This window comes from Haliotis cracherodii, unplaced genomic scaffold, assembly GCF_022045235.1.
Source record: "Haliotis cracherodii isolate W230 unplaced genomic scaffold, xgHalCrac1.p SCAF_18, whole genome shotgun sequence".
Classification (NCBI taxonomy): Eukaryota; Metazoa; Mollusca; class Gastropoda; order Lepetellida; family Haliotidae; genus Haliotis; species Haliotis cracherodii.
Window position 1 is genome coordinate 12,743,898 of NW_027266273.1, and position 20,849 is coordinate 12,764,746.

The window sequence follows — 20,849 nt, forward strand, 5'->3', positions numbered from 1 at the left end:
AGACGACTGGGCCACCGGGCCCCCGGAACACACAAAGATGCCAGTCACATGTTATATAGGGTGGGAGATTATGCATGGGTCATTTATGCTGGGTCAACAACGTACATACCCATATAATGTAGCTTTGCGTGATAGGAATCATGAATAGAGTCGGTATATTTGGAATAACGGGTAGATGCAAAAGAGTAACCTTCAATACGACGTTACACATGTCATTTATTAGTGAGTTAGTACTTGTGAGACCGAAGTATAAACTCTCATTAATTAAATACTGCCCTTTCCCAGCGTCACGGCTATGGAGCTGAGACGAAGAGGCCCAACCATCATAAAGTAATTAGGGTCCAATAAAAACAATGCTCCACCAAACCTCATAAACATGATCACTGACAGTCGTATACAGACGTTTAATGTCAAATCACAAAAAAACCATTTGAATAGCAATAACATGTAACAGGATCATGTATTCTCTTAACACCATCGCAAGACACCATGTAATCACATCTAAAAATGAAACATCAGCAAATACATATAATAAAATGTGTATTAACATTTTTCGTCAGGAAATCAAAAAGTTATACCCTTGTTACCACCTCCAGGTTCAGCTAGACATGGGTCCTCATGGGTCAAAAGTTTGTTCCCCCTCTAATGAGTGTGACACGCGTTGCACACGGGTATCCACACGAGTGACCAACGGGGTGCACACGGGTTGCGTAACGCGTGTAAGGGGAATGAACTTCTAGGCAGTAGTGTAGCTTGTCACATAATGTATTACTTAATATAATTTTTTCTTCTATTGCATCAGTACTCACTACATATTGTTTTATTAACAAGCCTACAATACAATTATCTTCACATGTTATGAGTGTATTTTGTTTACCCATGCATGGTGAACGCATGACCGCATTGGATAATATTACAGCTTACACTTTCGTGTGTATGTGCACATGTAGGGATGTACATCTATTAAATCTGTAAATTCCTTCCACTTCCAACTGACACATTGTGGGATGACTGAATACTTTTCAAAGTGACATTAAACCCAAAATGTGATTAACTAACACAAGCGCGTGATACAATAATATAGCTAAACGACTCTTTAAATACCAAGACCTGGGCCCCATTCCTCAAAGCAATCTTAGCGCCAAGGTGATCGTAAGTCCCATACTTTAACAAAGGCTTACGATCATCTTAGCGTTAAGATCGCTTTGAGGAACGGGGCCCTGGTTTCCAGAATAGCATCCCTGATTTAATCAGCGTAGCTAATGAACCAGCGCTAAGACCGACGGAATGATATTATCCGTCTTGATAATTATGCTTTACAGCTAGATTCATTAACAAGTCAAGATAAACTCCTTTTACCATGGGCAGTAATACCAGTACCTAGGTCTCCATTTAGATTAGGCACCGATTCCCCTGTCAAAGGAGTATTTTGATACACAATCTGCGGTGTCAGCGTGTGTGATGTTTACCATCAACCAAATTTCTTGTTTGTATTGATTGAAGCAGAACCACCCTTTTCTGGCTCTGGAACTGTGATCGTCTGTGTGTCGATGTCAGTCCTGGTGTAGTTCTCTGTGAACAACAGGAGTAGGGGTATTGTAGCTGCTACAGATCCCAGGATGCACCAGGTCATCCACACAACACCTGAAGAGATACGGGCACTTCACATGAATAGTTTGTGGTTGTTTTCAGTCACATACATGGATGCATTTTAAACCATTAAGATTGAACACTTACATGTCGAAACTGAAAAGTAGGTCATATTTAGAGTTTATATTAAGGTGAACCTGATACACATATACAGTTTCACTTGCCACAAAACAGAATTAACATCAATATTTCATTAAATGTTGAGATCCCTTGATGTTGGTCGTTCAACTTTAATTCAAACAAGATCAAAGTTAGGTGCAGTAACTTAAGTAATCGTACACATGAAGGTCATATTCAACAATGCCTTATTCCTACATCATGTACAAAATTATTAAGGTAAGAAATATATTTATGTGATATGTGCAGGCTTGTTACATGTTCAGTGTCATATTATTGAAGGAAATGTATGTCTGTCTGTAAATCAAGACATTTCTGTGTAATTCATGCACTTTCCTCACAAATCAACATTGGAGATGTTTAAAAAAAACAGAAAATAATATTAATATTAATGCCAAAGCAAGTGTTTTAATAACGAATATATTAAAAGACTGGACTTGAATTTATCCATGTCTTTTGGGATATGGGTGGTTCAGTGGTAGCCTTCCCATGCCGGGATACGAGTTGGAATCTATTAGTGAAGCGGGATATAATATTAAGCCCGTCAGCGTTTAATCTAAGTGAAAAAATATTAAGCCTGTCAGCGTTTCATCAAAGTGAAAAAAAACCCGTCTACTGTCCACTTTAGTTTTTGCTTTCCTCCCAAGTGCAGCAGACATGTTGAGAGATGACATAAATGCTGTTGAATGCAGCATTTAACACAACTTACCGGCCCCCAAATAACACCATTCGTAACCCTACTTAAGATGCGAAGATGGTGGTGTACCTATTTTGGGGATCTGCAGCACAGACAGAAAGATGACACCAGTCAGGTTGTTGGCAAGTGTGAGAACACCGACTGTCACTCCCTCGGCGATAGGGTATGACGCCTCACAACCAAGCTCGAAGAACAGCGGAATACAACCACTGATGAAGACTCCCATCAAGATGCAGGAGGTGTACAGTGACACTGAAACAGGGCACAAGCAGACCACACCTAGTTTGTTATTCAAACACTGAAATTGAGTCCACTTGTTCAACAGACACGTACACATGAACATGTTTACACGATAAAGTAAGCATATCATATCTCAATCTGTTTGCCTATTTACACACACTATTCACAGAGTCCCTTACCCATACTGAAGGGGATGAAGGACAGACGCAGCAGGACAAACCAGAGTGTGGCGGTTGTTGCCAAGACGAATAGGACCAACAGCAGCATCTTCATGTGACGTAGAAACAGATCAACAATCCTTGAAATAGAAGGCACAGTAATCAACAATACTTGACTGGCTGTGAACAGTATATACCTTATGTTATGCCTAACGCTTCGTTACAGTCAAATGTGTCAAGCATAAAGCATAATGTGCTTAAGTTGAACGATCGATGTTTGTCGTTTATTCGGTCCCCAATCATCCTTGACATGCATGTACATACCTGGACACCAGTAGTGCCGCTACACAAGCACCTGTCGTGGCATAAAACCCAATACAACCGGCATGGTACTGAAAGAAAATAGTGTCGATTTTACAATTCCAAAAGAGCTGGTTTGGCACTTCATGAAAAAACAATTATGAGAAACAAGTAAGGAATGTTTTAATGTGTATTTACTGCCAGACCATGACAATATTTCGTGTACAATTAATGTGTATGCGTTTAAAGATGACTGATCGTTGCTTTTCGTTTTGTATTCAGTCGAACTTCTTGTCTTCTGGACATCGCCGTTAACCGAACATTTTTACCGGTTCCAAACGAGTCCGAATGGGATAGATTCTGGTTGACTAGGAAGTTGAAAGTACATCGATATAAAAGACTGGTGTCGATTGTATGATTCCGACTATATCATGAGCATGTGTTTATGAATCACTATCAAATAGTGATGATACCGGTTGTTCGCCAAAAGGTGAGCGTATCATGTCCCACTGGTGGTGCCCGTCACCAACACATGCAAATGCAAGTCAATTGTTAACCTGAACATATAGTACCAAAGGTTGAAGAAGCCGGAATATTGCTCGACATAAAGGAAAAGTTTACATTTGAAAAGTTGAAGTCATCCCTCTTGTCATACAGCCTTATGGAGAGTGTTTTGTTTTCCCTCAAGTTTGGCGTGTGGAATAGTTGTATACAAAGTTGAAAAAACAAACGTTTTGACAGATAGGAACTTGGTTCCTCTGAGATTCCAAAATGTCAAGCAAATCCTATTGCGTTTTTGAGAATCCACATGGTATAAATACTTTCCGTGAATATAAAGAAAATCCTTCCTTGATTGTATTGAGGATTGTGGTCAGTCTTTGAGACAGCGATTTGGTGGCACATTTGCTGGACCCAGCAATGTATCTCTCTTTGTACGGATTTTAAGGGAGCTTAAAGTACAAAAGAGTAATGGATATGTCTCTGTTGCGTTGGTTTATCGGTCACAAAGTGCCGCATTTCGCTGTGTAGATTTAGACGTGCCAGAAACTTATGATCGTGGGTTCGAATCCCAGATTCATTACAAATATGTCACGACACATCTTGCAACTGACATCACCCGACACCTCACGGCGTCATATGTTTTACCGAATACTTATTGAAGCAATGCTCAATAAACCATATTCCCTGTTATTACAATAATCCTAATACATGTAAAGCATTCGATACATTTTAGGTGATGTACCACTGATCTTTCCACATTTTAGATATAGGCAAATATTCTGTTGATTAATTTGTTGTTCACATTTTGAAAAAAAATAATAGTGCTTGCTCCTTGGTTGAAAGATCTCACCCAGGGACGAATTGTAACTACCAGCAATAAGCGAGTTTACGGGGAGACTTTGTGACAACAACTGAGGTGGCACTCTGAAGATGACTATCTAAAATGGCACCTTCATAAAAACAAGAAGCCTTCGATCAGAGCATTATAATCTGCCCAAGACAAAGTTCAGTTCCTAATCCCACAGATCAGTTGTCCATACAGTGTTATATGTATGCATCCATGTGTCCAGCATTATAAACATCATCTTTATCATTATCACCTGCGTTATTCCGATACCGTCCAATACCACATCCAGTACAGCAGCAAACACGCTAAAAACTCCCGTCGGGACACTGAAGGCCACCATGATCACCAGGAAGCGTTTATGTCTGCACAAAGAAAAATGACAAACTTAAAAATAATTCACTGACAGTCTAATGGCAAACTGGTCAAGTCCGCCTGTGATCTAATCGCGGTTTCTGTAGCCCCTCGTCCGTTCATCGGCCACAGTATAGGCGAGCCAGAAACCCTATGATTGGAGGATCGAATCCGAGATCCGTTTTAGATTATGTTTCTAGGTTTGTCAGCATCATATCCTTGCTCGAGAGTTTCACCAGTGATAAACTGCGATACTTTGGGCTGGAATTCCGGAGTTTCATTTTGGCTGGACCTATGAGTCTATGAACAGTCGAATTAAAATCGCCTGACGAACTAGACATGCGGTTCGCAAACAACATACATTTCAACGTGCAACGTTCGGTCGACTGCAGGATTTGCAAAGAATGTGTATCGCCAAATTAGCGTTGACAGATATTTTGCAAATCTTTTTATGTTTTTAATCAAGGTGTTCGATTGATTTGAGGCACTTCGCGAGGTAAGTGAGTGAGTTAATATTTAACGTCACATCGGCAGTATTTCAGCCATATCGTGACGAGTTCGCGAGGTAAGACCCGTTTTACTACAGTATATACTCAACAACAAAGGTTCCTGTGACACGAATATTTTAGTGTATTTTTCAAACAATTAAAGTTTGGTTTTCAAAATTGTAGTAAATTTATGGAATCAAGTCACAAAAACGCAACTGCTACAGAAAAGCATGCATTCCATGCAAAAGTTGACTTTTATGCAAGCCCCATGTATTTCACTACCCAAGAATGGGTATAAAAACATGTGCGCCAATGGGATTCCATATGCATTGTTTAGCATCGTGCTGACAACAACCACTCAGAAAAACAACAAAATTACGCAATTATTCAACATTACGAAATGCCACGCCTGTCCGAAAATGAGCGTCTACGAGTCATTGGTATGCTTGAAGTTGCAAGACAATTTAACGTCCACAGAAACACCATTTGTTGTTTATGGCAACGTTGGCAACAGACGAATGCAGTCAAAGACCATCATCGGAGTGGCAGGCCACGCGTAACCAATAATCGACAAGACAACTGGATTCGAACAACACACCTACGAAATCGATTCCAGACAGCAACAGTGATTGCATGAAGCATCCCTTGCCTTCGACTAATATCTTCATAAACCATACGTCGTCGCCCCAGATTTTCGGGGACTGTCGCCAGAAGACCCGCCAGTGGGGACAAGTTCTCTTCACCTCAGCAACAGTGATGGGCGAATTCGAGTGTACCGACGTCAAGGTGAACGTTACGTCAATCATTGTGTCATGGAAGAAGATCGGTTCGGGGGCGGCAGCGTTATGGTATGGGGTGGGATTACAGCAAGTTTGATATCCGTTTGATAGTGGTTGAGGGAAATCTCATTGGACAGCGCTACCGCGACGAGATCATCAGCCCTGTTGTTCTACCGTTTTTGCGTCATCATGGCCATGGCATTACCTTTCAACATGACAACGCCCGGCCTCATATTGCTCGACTTGTTCAGGACTCTCTTCAACAAATCAACGTGAATGTCATCCCATGCCAGCTCGGTCCCCTGACCTCTCATCAATCGAGCACATGTGGGATGAGATGGATCGGGGCCTTCGACGTCAACCACGTGTTCCACAGACACTCCAGGAACTTCGAAACATGCTCTAGCAGATGTGGACAGATATCCCACAGGACCGTGTGCGACGCCTGGTCCATTCCATGAGACGAAGGTGTGTTGCTTGCATCGCAGCCAGAGATGGACACACACGCTATTGATTTGTAAATTGAAATTTTGTCATGTTCATGTTTTTTTTATGAAATCAAGCATTTTCTGAAGTTAGTATGGCAAACCGAAATTGTTTCAGATTTGGTAAAAAAACATAGCTTTGCATTAAATCTTATTCAATGTCACAGGGATATTGTTGTTCAGTATAGATCTTGATTATTGATCAGGTCGTCTTGACAGGGCGCCGCCATTTTGTATGAAGCAAATGCAAGTGACACAAGAGCTGAAACATGATTGGTCGGTTAAAGGGACGTAGAAGGGACATGACTCATAATAGCCACTGGTGGCGCTACGACCAAGCCTGGAAATTCCAGTCGAGTTCGGCAAGGATGGAAACTGGACTTTAATAGTCAGTTAACGCCCTTGCCTCGGAAAGATGGATTTACAGCGGACGTCAACAACTCTGACTGCTAGCTCGAATCATCAAAAGGGTAATTTGAATAGGGATTAACTATCGCCTTAACTTCTTTGATAGGCATTTAGAAGTTGGAGTACTAAGTAAGGATAAGAATTTATGGATGAACAACTTCTTTATTACAATTATTGTAATAAAGAAGTTGTTCATCCATAAATTCTTATCCTTACTTAACTATCGCCTTGTTCAATCCGGAATACCAAGTACACTTTTGATGACATATGCCGGTCGCGTTGTACATCCTACAGAGCATATCAGCATTCCTGTTTCACCCATCGAGCCGTAGCCCTTTAGGTAACACCAGTAACTCGTGTACTGACAGGAAGGAAATTGGTTGGGAATATGTGTAGCACTTTTAAAGAACATCACTACCATCTTACGTGAATAGTCCTTTGAGCCCCTGTAGGTAGCTTGTCCTCTCCATAGATGCTGTGAGACTGGGGGGAGAGGGGGGCTTGGCGGGGAAGTACACCACCACCAGGAGCAGCAGCAGCACACAAGCCGCACATTCTATACACAGCACAGTTAACACGTGGAATACAGAGATAATATTGTCATTATATTTAGAAGCATAAAACACGACACACACAGTTACACTCATTTTAGAAGTTATTTACGTAAGACTAATACTGTTATTCCAAAATGCAGAAGATGCGACACATCATTAATATCCAAGCAAACTCTGTAAAGGACACCAGGAATTGCCTTCACAAACTGCATCCATGGGGAAATCGAACCCAACTCTTTCGATATGACGACGACACACGTTAAACACAAGTTGCTCAAGGACCCAATGAGGTGGCGTGCATACATAACAAGTGAGAAAAAGAAGAGAATACGGTTTAAATTTATTAAAATTAAAATGGTATTTCTGCACGGTTTGATATAGTGGATGCAGAAAACGTTGATCACCTATATACATCAGTCTCATGATGCCGCGTCTCACCTCGGACAGGTTGGCGGGTGGTGTCACATTGAATGAATTGGAGTTCCCCTGGCTTGACGAACTGCAACAAGGGACATGTCAGTTCTATTATATAACAAGTATATAAAACCCATTAACATAAACCATATGGGTGTGTTCAGTGGGTGGGTGGTTATGTGTTGGGCGTGGGGGATGTGATGGTGTGGGGGATAGATATCATCATTAACATAAAATATATAACGTCGCATTGGCAAAATACTGAAAGAAGCTGATGTCAGTCCTGTCTTCATTGATGGGATTATGAAAAGGTATTTTGAAAATTACATCTGTTTCTTAACTTTAATTATATCTATTCATATACTGGATATGTGAGGCATACAAAAACAATATTCATCTTCACTCAGCTCAACCGCTCCTAATTGTTACTAGGGCAGACATTATAATTTTATCAAAGATGCGCAAACAGATTTGGAAAAAGAAAAGAAAAAAATATTTTACCGCTATGGTAAAGCACTGTTAAAATGTCCATTAAATCTGTTTTCATATATCATGCTATCTTGCATAATCATATTCATCGCAACATAATAATGAATGGATGCGTTCCTTACTTCATGTGTAGTATGTCCGTCATGTTCAAGGATTGTTCTTCTGGTTGCGGCACCAAGAGCGGCCCTGTAGATAAAAATTGTACTTATCATCCAAACCTGGCTAAAGTTGGAGATATCATTTGTGTGATATCAAGCGATGTCTCCTATGAGATATTGCTTCAATTAATTTGCATCATAATGGTTACTTATGCTACGTGAGCACCTTTTGGGGTAACATTCTACATGCCCTAATGGAATAATGCAACACTTTTGATACATCGAAGATAAGTATCATTTAGTTTTTTAATTAAGCATTCATATCATATTTCACCTAGATGTGTAATCCTGCTGAAACATCGTAGTTCCCGTCATCCCTTTGCATTTTGTGACATGAGTTGCTGATTAGTTTTATGTTGTAAAATGTCTTGTCATACTTCCATGTCATAATGATGATATCTAAATGATCCACGTGATCTAATAAAATACTGTGTATCTCGCCTTGGAGGGGAATAAATGACTCAGCGGGGAATAAATCTTTTATACCCCGCAATGAGCACGTGCCCAGTCAAAGTGTATTAGGCTTTAGTCTATAAGACTAGTTTGCTATTCTGGCGTTTTTCGACTATTGTTCAACTTATTTGAGGGATAGATAGGCCCTCTGTACGTATTTCCACCGATTTAACCCAGCCGAGGTTATTCACTCATTAGAGAGTTGAGTTAATTAATTCTCAAGTCACTATGTTAATTGGTGGCCTATGCAGCTTGTCAAAGTGTTGAGTTAGCTACCCTCTTTGTAGTACTGTCATACAGTTGCTTGGCTAATCAGCTTGCATATGTGTTCTGATATAATTAATCAGTGTTCGTTGTCAGTGTAAATTGGGTTTTTGATCCTTTCTATTGTCATCCATAATTACAACTAGCTGATAATAATATTAAACATGTGAACCTATTGTTTAATGACACCCTGGTCTCTGTACCCGCGCCCATGTGATTGAAAAAGGATCTCAATCCCGGTTCTAGAGTGACTTGGGCCAAGGCTTTTATCACTCTAGAGTGACTTGGGCCTAGGTTGAGATCACTTCGGAGTTTTTTCAGCCTCCGCTCAGATATAATAACTTCTTGAACCAATTATATTTTCGGTTAATGTTTATGCTAGCTTATTTATATTTTATGTCAACATTGAAATGATTTTGGTATTTGTGGTGCCTTTCCATATATGTTGGCTTGATAACAGTCGGCGAAGAGCATGTTCCCTTCCAAAAAAAACAAGCATTGTTTTATAAATTGAACAACTTCGTGTGCATAAATGGAATCACAAATATCTTCTACGTGTGCAGAAACATAGCGTACCAGATATCAATATTCTCTGTTAATGCGTTCAACGTGTCCATTCAGTCTACACATGGAATATTGACTGCACGTGGATTTCTGAGAGGCAGAATAAATTATCCTTTATACCCCGCATCAAAGCCTTTTCAGAACCGATATTGTGATTTCGGAAGACGGTATTTGAAACAATTGCTGATGGACCGATGACTTGTAAACGCTCTACTCACCAATGATGAAGCCGACAGACATGCCGAGGATGCCTGAGATAGATGACACGGCTGTAGCAGTGGCCCTCTCTTTTGGGGGAAACCACGTGGCGGAGAGGAGGGCGGGACCGGCGGATGGCACAGTGCCAGCCACACCATTCACAATAGCGGCGATGTTTATTAACCTGAGAAGAAGATTCGAATAACAGAGCATGAGAGATTTCATAATACATAAGGTAAACGTCATAGACTTAATACAATAATTAAAACGTATCTATTTGAAGTGATAGCTGATTAGCTGAGGGAAATACTCAAAATTGAATCTGACATTTGTTATCCGTGATGCATTTCTATGGAGTCTTGTAGGTGGAAGGTTAACTGCAGCAAATGACGTCACCTGGTGTCATCACTATTTAATTGTGTTTTATTTACACATGCTCATGATATACTCGGAATCGTAAAATCGACTCTGCCTTTGGCGGATATTTCTTGTGAATATGGAAAGGGTTTTGTCGCTTTTATTAACACAACGTCTGAACGGTAAATCTGTAATATCATAAAAAGAATATTTCCTCACACGACGTTAGAGCTTTGTCAGAACTATAACAAAATATAAAGCATGCTATAACAATTACATTTAATCATCAGCAATGACCTAACGTCGCTGATGGACGCCGCTTTGGACGCCCAAGGGAAACAACTCCAGCCCAGGACAATTTAGTCAGAACGATGGCATCAAGATATCGGTTGCAAACTGCCATTCAGATAATAGAAACTGGCCGCTGGTATAAGAGTACATGCCCAGGCGGTGAGAAATCGTCTTGCAAGCAAGACGTCCACGTGTCATCCTACAACTTGATGAACGTCATTTGAATCAGAGGCGCCAGTGGCTTTAGGGAACGTCAGCACTGGGAAAACGACGTTTAGCTAATGTCATGTTTTCTGAGGAATTGTGTTTCATTCTCGACTTCCATGACCGAAGAAATCGAATTTGGATATGTCATAATAAGCGTTTAATGGACGTTAACGTCGTACAGTATGATCGCGTTTGGAGTGGGTCCAAAATGGAATGGGATGGTATCACAATGACTGGCCGAACTGCGCTCCATATTGTCCATGGCAGAGTTAAAGGTCAATACTATCGGGAGTGTGTGAGTCTTTAGTCTATAAGACTAGTTTGCTATTCTGGCGTTTTTCGACTAGTTTTTTCAGCCTACGCTCAGATATAACAACTTCTTGAACCAATTCTATTTTTCGGTTAATGTTTATGTAAGCTTATCTATATTTTATGTCAACATTGAAATGATTTTGGTATTTGTGGTACCTTCCCATATATGTTAGCTTGATAACAGTCGGCAAAGAGCATGTTCCCTTCAAACAAACACATGCATTGTTTGATAAATTAAACAATATCGTGTGCATAAATGGAAAACAAATATCTTCTTCGTGTTCAGACACCGTTCCAGATATCAATATTCTCTGTTAATGCGTTCAACGTGTCCATACAGTCTACACATGGAATATTGACAAGGTCCCAGCAAACACATGGTGTCATCATTGACTTTCAATTGTCCATTTTAAAAACATTTCGACGCCATTTCTGACCTTCCCGCTAAATGTAATTTATTATTTGGAAAATCGTTATCGGAAACTGGTTGTTCACGAACATTCACGTTTCATATGTCTACTACGTATACAATGGTTGTTTCCAAAATGACTACTGGCTGATAACAACATCTGGTGTTAAAACGCACTATATAATATTTGTATGCCTGTAATGTCTGGGTGTTCTTTATCATTGGATATTTGATATTGACCGGGCCATACCTTTCAGCAAGAGGTAAGCTTATGTGGTTTTAGTAATATTTTATTTAGCGAACAATTACAAAATTTAGTTTCCTGAACATACAACTAAGTATTTATATTTCCCTTTAAAATAACACAAAAATGTCTAACAACCAAAATTTCGTGTTTACCGTTATATTTGCCTTGAGAGCCAGACGCGAAATGTCTTTAAATTGTCCATGTAGCTGTCGTATAAATGAAAACAGGTTATTTACATGTTATTTACAGTACGACATTCCAATAATGAACGTGTTCATTAGTTGAGATATTCAAAACAATATGCAATACAGTTATACGGTTATACGGTTATAACGAACACGCTTATAACGAACTGACGGATATAACGAACTAACTTTTTTGGTCCCGACTATTTGCTGTTGTCATGCTGTATATATGCTTATAACGAACTACGGTTATAACGAACTAAAATTAGTAGTCCCTTTGAGTTCGTTATAACCGTACTTTACTGAATAAGGTGTTAAAGACCTTTATATGACTACAAGATATTGTTTTACACCTGCACATATCTTTTGCTGCATTATAAATTATATATATTTCATATTATTTTGTCATCTTTAAATACCCATATTAAAAATCAATCAACAGACACTACAAAATATGCTAATCACTTCATAACGAACAGTTTGTATTTGGATTGTTCTGAGAAACGGAGATGAGACAGAATACCGAAACTACCGGCGGTATCAAGTACCAGGTACCTATGTTATGGATAAGTCCTAAGTTATACAAGCCTACTACTTTGGTAAAACCCAAGAATACGGGTGTGGTACTGACACAACTAGAAAATAATGACGACGATACGGGATTCAAACCCACGATTATATATGTTTCTTGCACGCCTAAAGGGCATTCAACAGTGAATTGAGGCGTCTCAGGCAACTGTTCGACCGTAACATTATGAAGACATACATTATACAAAGTTTAGGCAGGGTACAGATCGACGCACATTGTGCACCTAACATCGATTGTGTTGTTGCACTCTGCACCCAAGTAATGATACGCTAGAGGCGAGACTTAGCCTATCCTTTAATAAAATACAAACAGCTGTTAATGATCTGTAACACACCCAGAACAATCTACTTTAAACATATGTACGACAGCGACCAGTTTCTTGGACGAGTTGATGAACTGATTGATGACAGGCTAAATGAACAAATTGAGGATGGAACCTTATTCCATGAGAGTTATTTCAGAGACTTGGAGAAAAAGAACCCAATTGTCTCTCCATTACGTGCAACCCTTCATCGAGTATTTCTACCACAAACTACAAGACACACATCAACCTCAATTAAGGCTTTGCTAGACCCACAGTTTTAGATATGCGTTACATCCTGAGTAAAGACAGGTCATGTCGGGAATACAAGGAGAAGTCACTTGACGAACTGCAAGAGGCGAGCAACTAGGCGGGTACTATTTCCTAGGAGTTGCTGAACAAGACGACCGAGAAATAGACAAGTACAATACAAGAAAGGTATCCATTGAAGGATTTGAATTGAACGAAATAGATCATGAGACTCTCAAATCAGAAATACTGCACCAAATTGTTTCAAAGATGTTGTTTCTTAAGCATGACATATCCACCATTGACCGCAATACGATTACAAAGACTCTGAAAGTTATGTTTCACTAAGTCAAAGGTCAAGCATTTGAGGTATATGTGCATCCCTTCAGTTGAGTTTCGACAGAGATGGTCCGGAGCCAAACCTTTTTCTCGCCCATGGGCGAAACATTTCAACATCGCTATAAAATCGTTGAATTAGGTTAAAATGAGTTAAATTTTGTGTCTTGATACTTGAAGGAATACATTTATGTATTTGCGAAACAAAAACAAGAGTTTTGAGTAAACGAAAATATTCCTCCTTTCCAGGCCCATGGGCGACATAGAGTAAATGTTGAGTTTTTGAACAATTTTGTTTTAATTTTTTCTTCCTTAGTATGCTCCTATGATAACAGCATGTTTAATTTTGTAAATACCTTTGACCGAGACTGGGCCGTAGACCGTAGAGTTTCTAGACAAATGGGTTTCCAGAATTAAAATGGGACGTGTTTGATTTTATATGTTACAGCATAAAATATGACATGCCCTGGGTTGTCACATTTAATATATAGTGGTGCGGTACTGACCATGTCGCTGCTACTGCGTCACTCGTTATGCATCTTATGGCCGTGAGAAACACCATCAGCACAGCGCACAACAGCATTGATATCCGCAGTCCTGGAGCGAGAGAGTGGGATAAATACGTCTTAAAGCACAGTTACAATTAGTAGCTAATCGCTGTGACAAATATTCAGATCTCCTGTCCATTCACAACCACAGGCACTGAAGCTCACCTTTATCCAGTGATATAATATTTGAAGAATGGGAAAACATGTGTACTACTGTATATTTGGACTATAAAACATACATCCCTTCACGTGTATGCAATGTTTTCACTACTTATTTATACAGGTTCTCAGATTTTGTGATGACCTAACTTTTTTAATGACTTACTTTTTTGCTGTATATACCACAGTCATATTTGCCTTATATTTATGATTCCAGTTATATTAATGAAAACAGGCATTAAGAAGTATCTAAACAGTAACAATCCAGGTTCTCAGGAATAAGGTATATCCAACATCACCGCAGTTGGACGCGGAAGAATACACGCTGGTCAAGTAAAAAAACGAACAGTGTCGATTGGCGAGTCAACTGAGAAATTTACAGTTTGTAACGTAACATTTTCAAGAGAATAACAAAGCGATATTAACTCTAAAGATTACCATATCTCACTATGCTGCCTTGTCAATGTGGAACTAACATAAAAAGCACGTCAACAGTTTGTGTACGGGCCAGACACTTACGATAAAGGGAGAGAATATGAGGGGAGGTAACTCTTGTATTACAATAGTTCCGTCAAAGTTTTATGTTCACAGCAGAGAAATATCAAATGTTATGTCCACTGCAATGAAAATATAACTTTTCTCAACTTCGGAATTCCAGTCTTTCACACTGAAGTATATAATAATTAACGACACTAACACACAGTATAAATCACGATGCAATTGAATACAACAGTTCACCTACTGTGTCTTTTTCAAAATGTTTATATATCAAGTTGGTAATCATTTCGTACACTCAAAACATGACAAATCAATCCCTTGAAGACCCGTGAAGATCCGGGGTAGAATAGGTCTTCAGCAACCCATACTTGACGTAAAAGGAGACTATGCTTGTCGTAATAGGCGACTAACGGGGTTGTGTGGTCCGACTCGCTGACTTGGTTGAAGCATAGCAGGATCCCAATTGCGTGGATCGATGCTCATGATATGAATTACTTGATTGTCTGGTCCAGACTCGATTATTTCCAGACCGCCGTCATATAGCTGGAATATTGCTGAGTTCGGCGTAAAACAACAAACCAACCAACCAACCCTTCATAACGTCTACAAAAAGCAGTGTTGTATCATGCACTTATGGTGATTAGTGTATGGCTTTTATAATGTGCATGGTATGTTCATTTTGATTATGCGATAACAAGTGTGAGTTTTACAAAAAATTATGTCACCAGTAGAAAGACGCGTTGTCATATCACAGTATATACTGTATTAATTTATTTCAGGCTTCAAAACATGTACATACAATAGTGAGTAAGTGAGTAAGGTTTTACGCCGCTTTTAGCAATTTTTCCGCAATATCATGGCGGGGGACACCAGAAATGGGCTTCCCACATTTTACCAATGTCGGGAATCGAACCCGGGTCTTCGGCGTGACGAGCGAACGCTTTAACCACGAGGCTACCCGACCGCCCCGTACATACAATAGCAGTATGGTCCAGTGTAGCAATGACGGAAACCAGTTTTTGTAACTTTACAAAGGCGTTTTCTGATACTCGTTTAAAATGTGGGCTGGCTATTATGAAAATGAACTATATCATGCCATTAGCCATATTTAAAATTAATGATAATTATTTCCTTGAACACATAACCGTTAACCTTTTGATAGATTCCTTATTATTGGTTACAGTTATGTATTCAGGTTTTGTGTGAGTTGGCTTGGTAGGACACTACTTAAACAGTGTTAAAGTTATACCACAGTGTTGAAGAAGAAGTTATAATTAACTATTTTTGTAGTAATACGATGACATTATGATAGCTGTCTTTCGCGTATTTGCTGAAAATTGTAACGACATAACCCCCTATGTGGTCTAGTGGATGGAGTGTCTGCCCAAGAGGGGAATGTCGTGGGTTCGATCCTCGCTCGTGTCTTACCAAAAGACTTGATAAGATGGAACTGCTTGTTGGAACGCGACACTAATGACTTAACAAGGACTGGTCGGCTCGGATTCAGTACACCGTGTCTAAGCTGGGTATTCATGTTTAAACTGCGGCACGTTATCTCAGTGGGATAACCAAAACCATACACACGCGCACGCACGCACACACCATCCCCCCTCTAGCGTAAATGCTACGAACAGTTTAATTTCAATCGTATCATTTATTATATTTCTAATGATAGAATACGGTATTTATTAGTTAAAATAAAAATAACATATTTTCACCGAGTGAATGAACGTGATATTATTCAATATATTCAACCCAGTCTACGTTTTCTGAATAAAGAGTTAATTCTCCTACCAAAGAGTTGTGTCCCTTTATGTGTTGTCTGCGGTTGTGTTCATCTCAACATAGAACTTCCTGATAAGCAAGATGACAGGCAACACTATCGGTTACTCACTACCGATGGCAACGTAATCATAACTGTTGATCCTAAAATGGTTGGAATGACCATACCCTGTCGCCCAGAACAATATGACTATTCCCTCGGAGAACGTGATACGTCTCCCGCCCACACGACACTGTCACATCACTATCATATCACGATTAGAAGATACTGTCAATTGTAACACACCACTCGATGTGATCAACAGCATATTTGAAAGCGTCCGCTATAGATACATATCTGTCGTGTAAGTCACGTACTGTGACATTCACACTGGGTATACACACAACGGATATACGCGTGTGCTGTGGAAACGATTGAAACGTGTGTGCGTGCGTATGTATTTGTGCGTGTGCGTGTGCGCGCGCGTGTGTGTGTGCTTGTGTTTGCGTGCCAGTAAGGTAGAAATGACAACCCTCTATTGCAGTGTTCGAAATAGACCTCGATCGGTCCGTAGGCCCGAGGCCGACAGATTTGTTCTCGGTCTGGTAATTTTAAATTTCAGCAGGCCCTCACGGACTGCAGTTTCTTTTAAGCTGTAAATATAGCAAATGAATCAGAACACCGAGATTGCTTGGTGAGACAGGGTCCAGCTTCAAAGTATTCCACCTGTTAATTCTTTCAACACCGCAGGCCGATTTACCGGCCACACCGGCGCCACGTCAAAATAATATTTAGTTTTTTTACCTACCTGTTGTATCATTCATTTATTAAATCTATCAATTTTAATACAGTCAGAAAATATTTATTTCATTTCAATTTATCACATTTCATCAACAGATTTAAATCTAAGAACTATTTCCCACAATATTATTGAAAAACAAATACCCTGGAACACATGCTTCAACAATGGGGCCATATCGAACATGTCGAAGAGCAATATTAAGCAAATCGTAAATAAATTAAATAAAGAAATAAATAAAACTGAAAGAAAACATATTTCTGATAATTGTCAAACTCATATCTATGTTACTATAAATCTTTTCGTGCAGTCGTGTAATGTATGTCAAATGACATCTCGGCATTTGTCGCCTCGACTTTTAGGCTTGCACATGAAGTTGAATGCCAAACTATAGGCATGAGAAATCTTTGTCACAGGTAGTAACTTAGCACGATATGTCTATATTTTAAGCCTAGGTTGCAATTTCCTGCATAAAACGCTCAAAATAACGCGATTCAACCATTGGAAAAATGTGATGATAGATCGTACTTAAAATTCTTTATATCATCTTTTTCCGATTACTTAACAATGAAAATAAAAAGAAATCAGTTAGTGGATAGCTCTATTATGAAATCTTAAAATTGCCGAAAATCGCCATAATTTTCGTTTCCTTGGTGTGTAATATGAATGTGTTTGCTTAATTCTGAATTAAAAACGAACTTAATTAAGTTATAAAGGCATGATTTAAATAATGTGATAAATATAACTTTCATATTTATTAACAGTAGTAGGATTAGACCTTTCAGATTGTGTATGACATGCAGAAGCAAAGATGTTTTACAAGCTGATATTTTCCTTGATAAACGTTGGCTTCATCTATCACAACCGAGTCTCTGGGAACTCGGTGTGATAGCAGTAACTGCTTCTGGTTGACTGGTTGTGTGGGAACTCGGTGTGATAGCAGTAACTGCTTCTGGTTGACTGGTTGTGTGGGAACTCGGTGTGATAGCAGTAACTGCTTCTGGTTGACTGGTTGTGTGGGAACTCGGTGTGATAGCAGTAACTGCTTCTGGTTGACTGGTTGTGTGGGAACTCGGTGTGATAGCAGTAACTGCTTCTGGTCGACTGGTTGTGTTTTGTAATTTATATTGCAAGAGTATGTCTCTCTGCTTTAGCAAAAATATTTGGGCCTACAGTTTTTCAACTGGGTCTATAGTTTTTTTTAAAAATGTGCTGGCCCTCGAGGCTCTCAGTTTTATTGGCTTGCTGTATATCTTTCTAAGATGCTCCGCTAAAAGATCAAAGGTATCGATTGTACTTTATCAGAATACTTTTTGAGTTACGTTATAATGGTTAGACGTCATGACGCTGTTTAAGTTATGTCCCCTCGTGGAATAATACAGCAAAACTATACTTTATCACACTACACATGAGGGTAAAGCAGTGAGTGAGTGAGTTGGGTTTTACGCCGCTTTTAACAGTATTCCAGTTATATCGTGGCGTGTCAGCTTAATGTGGGAGGAAAGCCCGAAGTGATGCAGGTCTCAGAGGTTTACCACCTCGGTGAAACCCACGAGCACGGGTATGGTGCTGACAAACCTGGAAACATGATCGGGGCGAACCGGGATTCGAACCCACAATCATAGGTTTCTACTGGGCCACCCGTGCCCCCTGAGGGTAAAGCAAACGTTATTGCAGTGGTATGCTTTTCACATTTTATCGCATATATCGAGGTACTTATTGCAAGTTATTATGATCTCAATATTTTCATTACTGTGAGCAGTTCATTTCTATGCTAATTAATGTATGTAATGGATTCAATTAAATTTTCCACATTAGTAATGGCATCAATTTCAGTGAATATAAGCGTGTACGACATAACTTTTTCAAACACGTGTTACATCAGGTACAGATCCCTACCTTTGACATCCAACAACCAGGCCATCGGAAACATGAACACAACGTTCATAATATTCCCCCAGTTGTTCAACATGCCTATATTGGCATCCGTCCACCCGAACACAGCCTTAGCTGACTGAGCAATAGGTCCGAAAGTGTTCCACAATCCTGTCTGAAGTAGAGCCGCATACGAGAACACCACTAGAACATACCACCGGCTCTTGTAGGACTTAATGCTCCCCCTGTAGTCCAACAAAGGAGATTCTTCATGTAATGCCTTCGGGGATGCGTTGGAGATTTTATGTGCTCTGCGTACCCTGTTTTCTTCTGAGGGGGGTAGATGGCCATCAACATATTCCACGTCCTCCATGTTGCTTAACAGAACTGGTTATGAATACCAATCTGTCTGTCTTCTCATGCGGCTTGAATCGGGGACATCTGTTGAGTTTCCAAGCTGGCTATTCCGTGTACATAGGTAAACACAATCATTTACCTCATCCAATTTGCGTACGAGAGACCACTTCCAGAATATTCAACCTTTTATTCGGACGTTGTCAAAGCAGTGAAACATGGCTCTGAAGCTCACGACCTCTCACACAGCTAAATAATGAACATGTCTGACCGGCGGGGTGAGCAGGACGCCACGCAACAACGACCAGGGGTCAAACGGTCATCGTCGATCGCTACCACTGGATGACAGAACATGGTCACAAATGATTTCCCTGATTTCACAAATGGAGCTAACTGTTATTTCCACCACATACCGAGTATTGTATATCTGTGAAACACACTACTGAGATGTGGTACACCAGTCTACTTATTAACACTTCGCTTCACAGAGTTCGCTTCCAGTTCATACCTAGACTGCAACTTAGAAGTAAATTCCCTTGAGTTTCATTGACGTGTGACTCAAGCATGACGAATCGCTTTCCTCTTCGGTGACTAGCGTCCTATTAAGACGTGACTCCCGCCCCCCGCCAGCATTCGTGACCAACTCGTGTTATTTCGGGACAAGCAGAATAGCGACTCGTATCCCTATTGTGGCCAATTTTGCGACTGGGTTCCGTCTAAGCGCAAACGGGCATAGCTGAAAGAATTGTCAACTCGTTGCGTTATGATTCACGTATATTTCTCCCATGTGTCATATGTGTCCAAGATGCTATTGAAAACACATCGGGACTTATTATACAGTATTATACAGTATGATTGAACACATTCAACCCTGTCTTGGGTATAGTTTGGGGTACATATGTAACATCAAACATTATCCTGAAGGATTCTGTGACCGAAGTACTTGAAGTCATACGCGCATTCCGATTGGTTTGTCGTATATTTGCACATAACATTCATCGATAGGGGGACGAGTCTTCTTGCAGGTTACGGAACGGTGTTCTTGTTTTAAGCAGGCTTCCATCGGCCAGCCAAACCTATTTACATTCAGTCTTTGCTGTGGGCTAATATAATGTTCCTACGAAATATCAATTTCAATACAATAATATATAAACTTTCAAACTTCACACTGACAGGGTCACGATTTCAGGTTAGATGGCATTAAGCTGTGATACACATAAGGAAGATAATTTATGGATGCCAACTTCTTTATTTTG

General features: G+C 39.9%; 1 protein-coding gene across 1 annotated transcript; it reads right to left on the minus strand.

Moving 5' to 3' along the window:
* Nucleotides 1-1,471: 1,471 nt before the first annotated feature.
* On the minus strand, nt 1,472-19,624 carry LOC139465272 (solute carrier family 49 member 4 homolog). The gene is made up of 11 exons (XM_071246949.1): nt 19,264-19,624; nt 14,105-14,195; nt 10,136-10,299; nt 8,601-8,664; nt 7,980-8,074; nt 7,448-7,577; nt 4,764-4,872; nt 3,187-3,254; nt 2,884-3,002; nt 2,534-2,716; nt 1,472-1,644 (listed from the first exon to the last, which is right to left on the minus strand). Exons 1-11 carry the CDS (start codon nt 19,610-19,612, stop codon nt 1,472-1,474), a joined length of 1,545 nt encoding a protein of 514 aa, XP_071103050.1. The 5' UTR covers nt 19,613-19,624.
* Between the last annotated feature and the right edge of the window lie 1,225 nt (nt 19,625-20,849).

Bases quoted from the DNA above. Each gene is read 5' to 3' on its own strand.
- LOC139465272 (XM_071246949.1), bottom strand. From the start codon at position 19,612: ATGGAGGACGTGGAATATGTTGATGGCCATCTACCCCCCTCAGAAGAA. The intron at 4,873-7,447 runs GTAAGATGGTAG...TTCTTTGTGCAG, and splicing joins GGGCTCAAAGGACTATTCAC to ACATAAACGCTTCCTGGTGA. The intron at 1,645-2,533 runs GTACACCACCAT...GTATCTCTTCAG, and splicing joins GCTGCAGATCCCCAAAATAG to GTGTTGTGTGGATGACCTGG.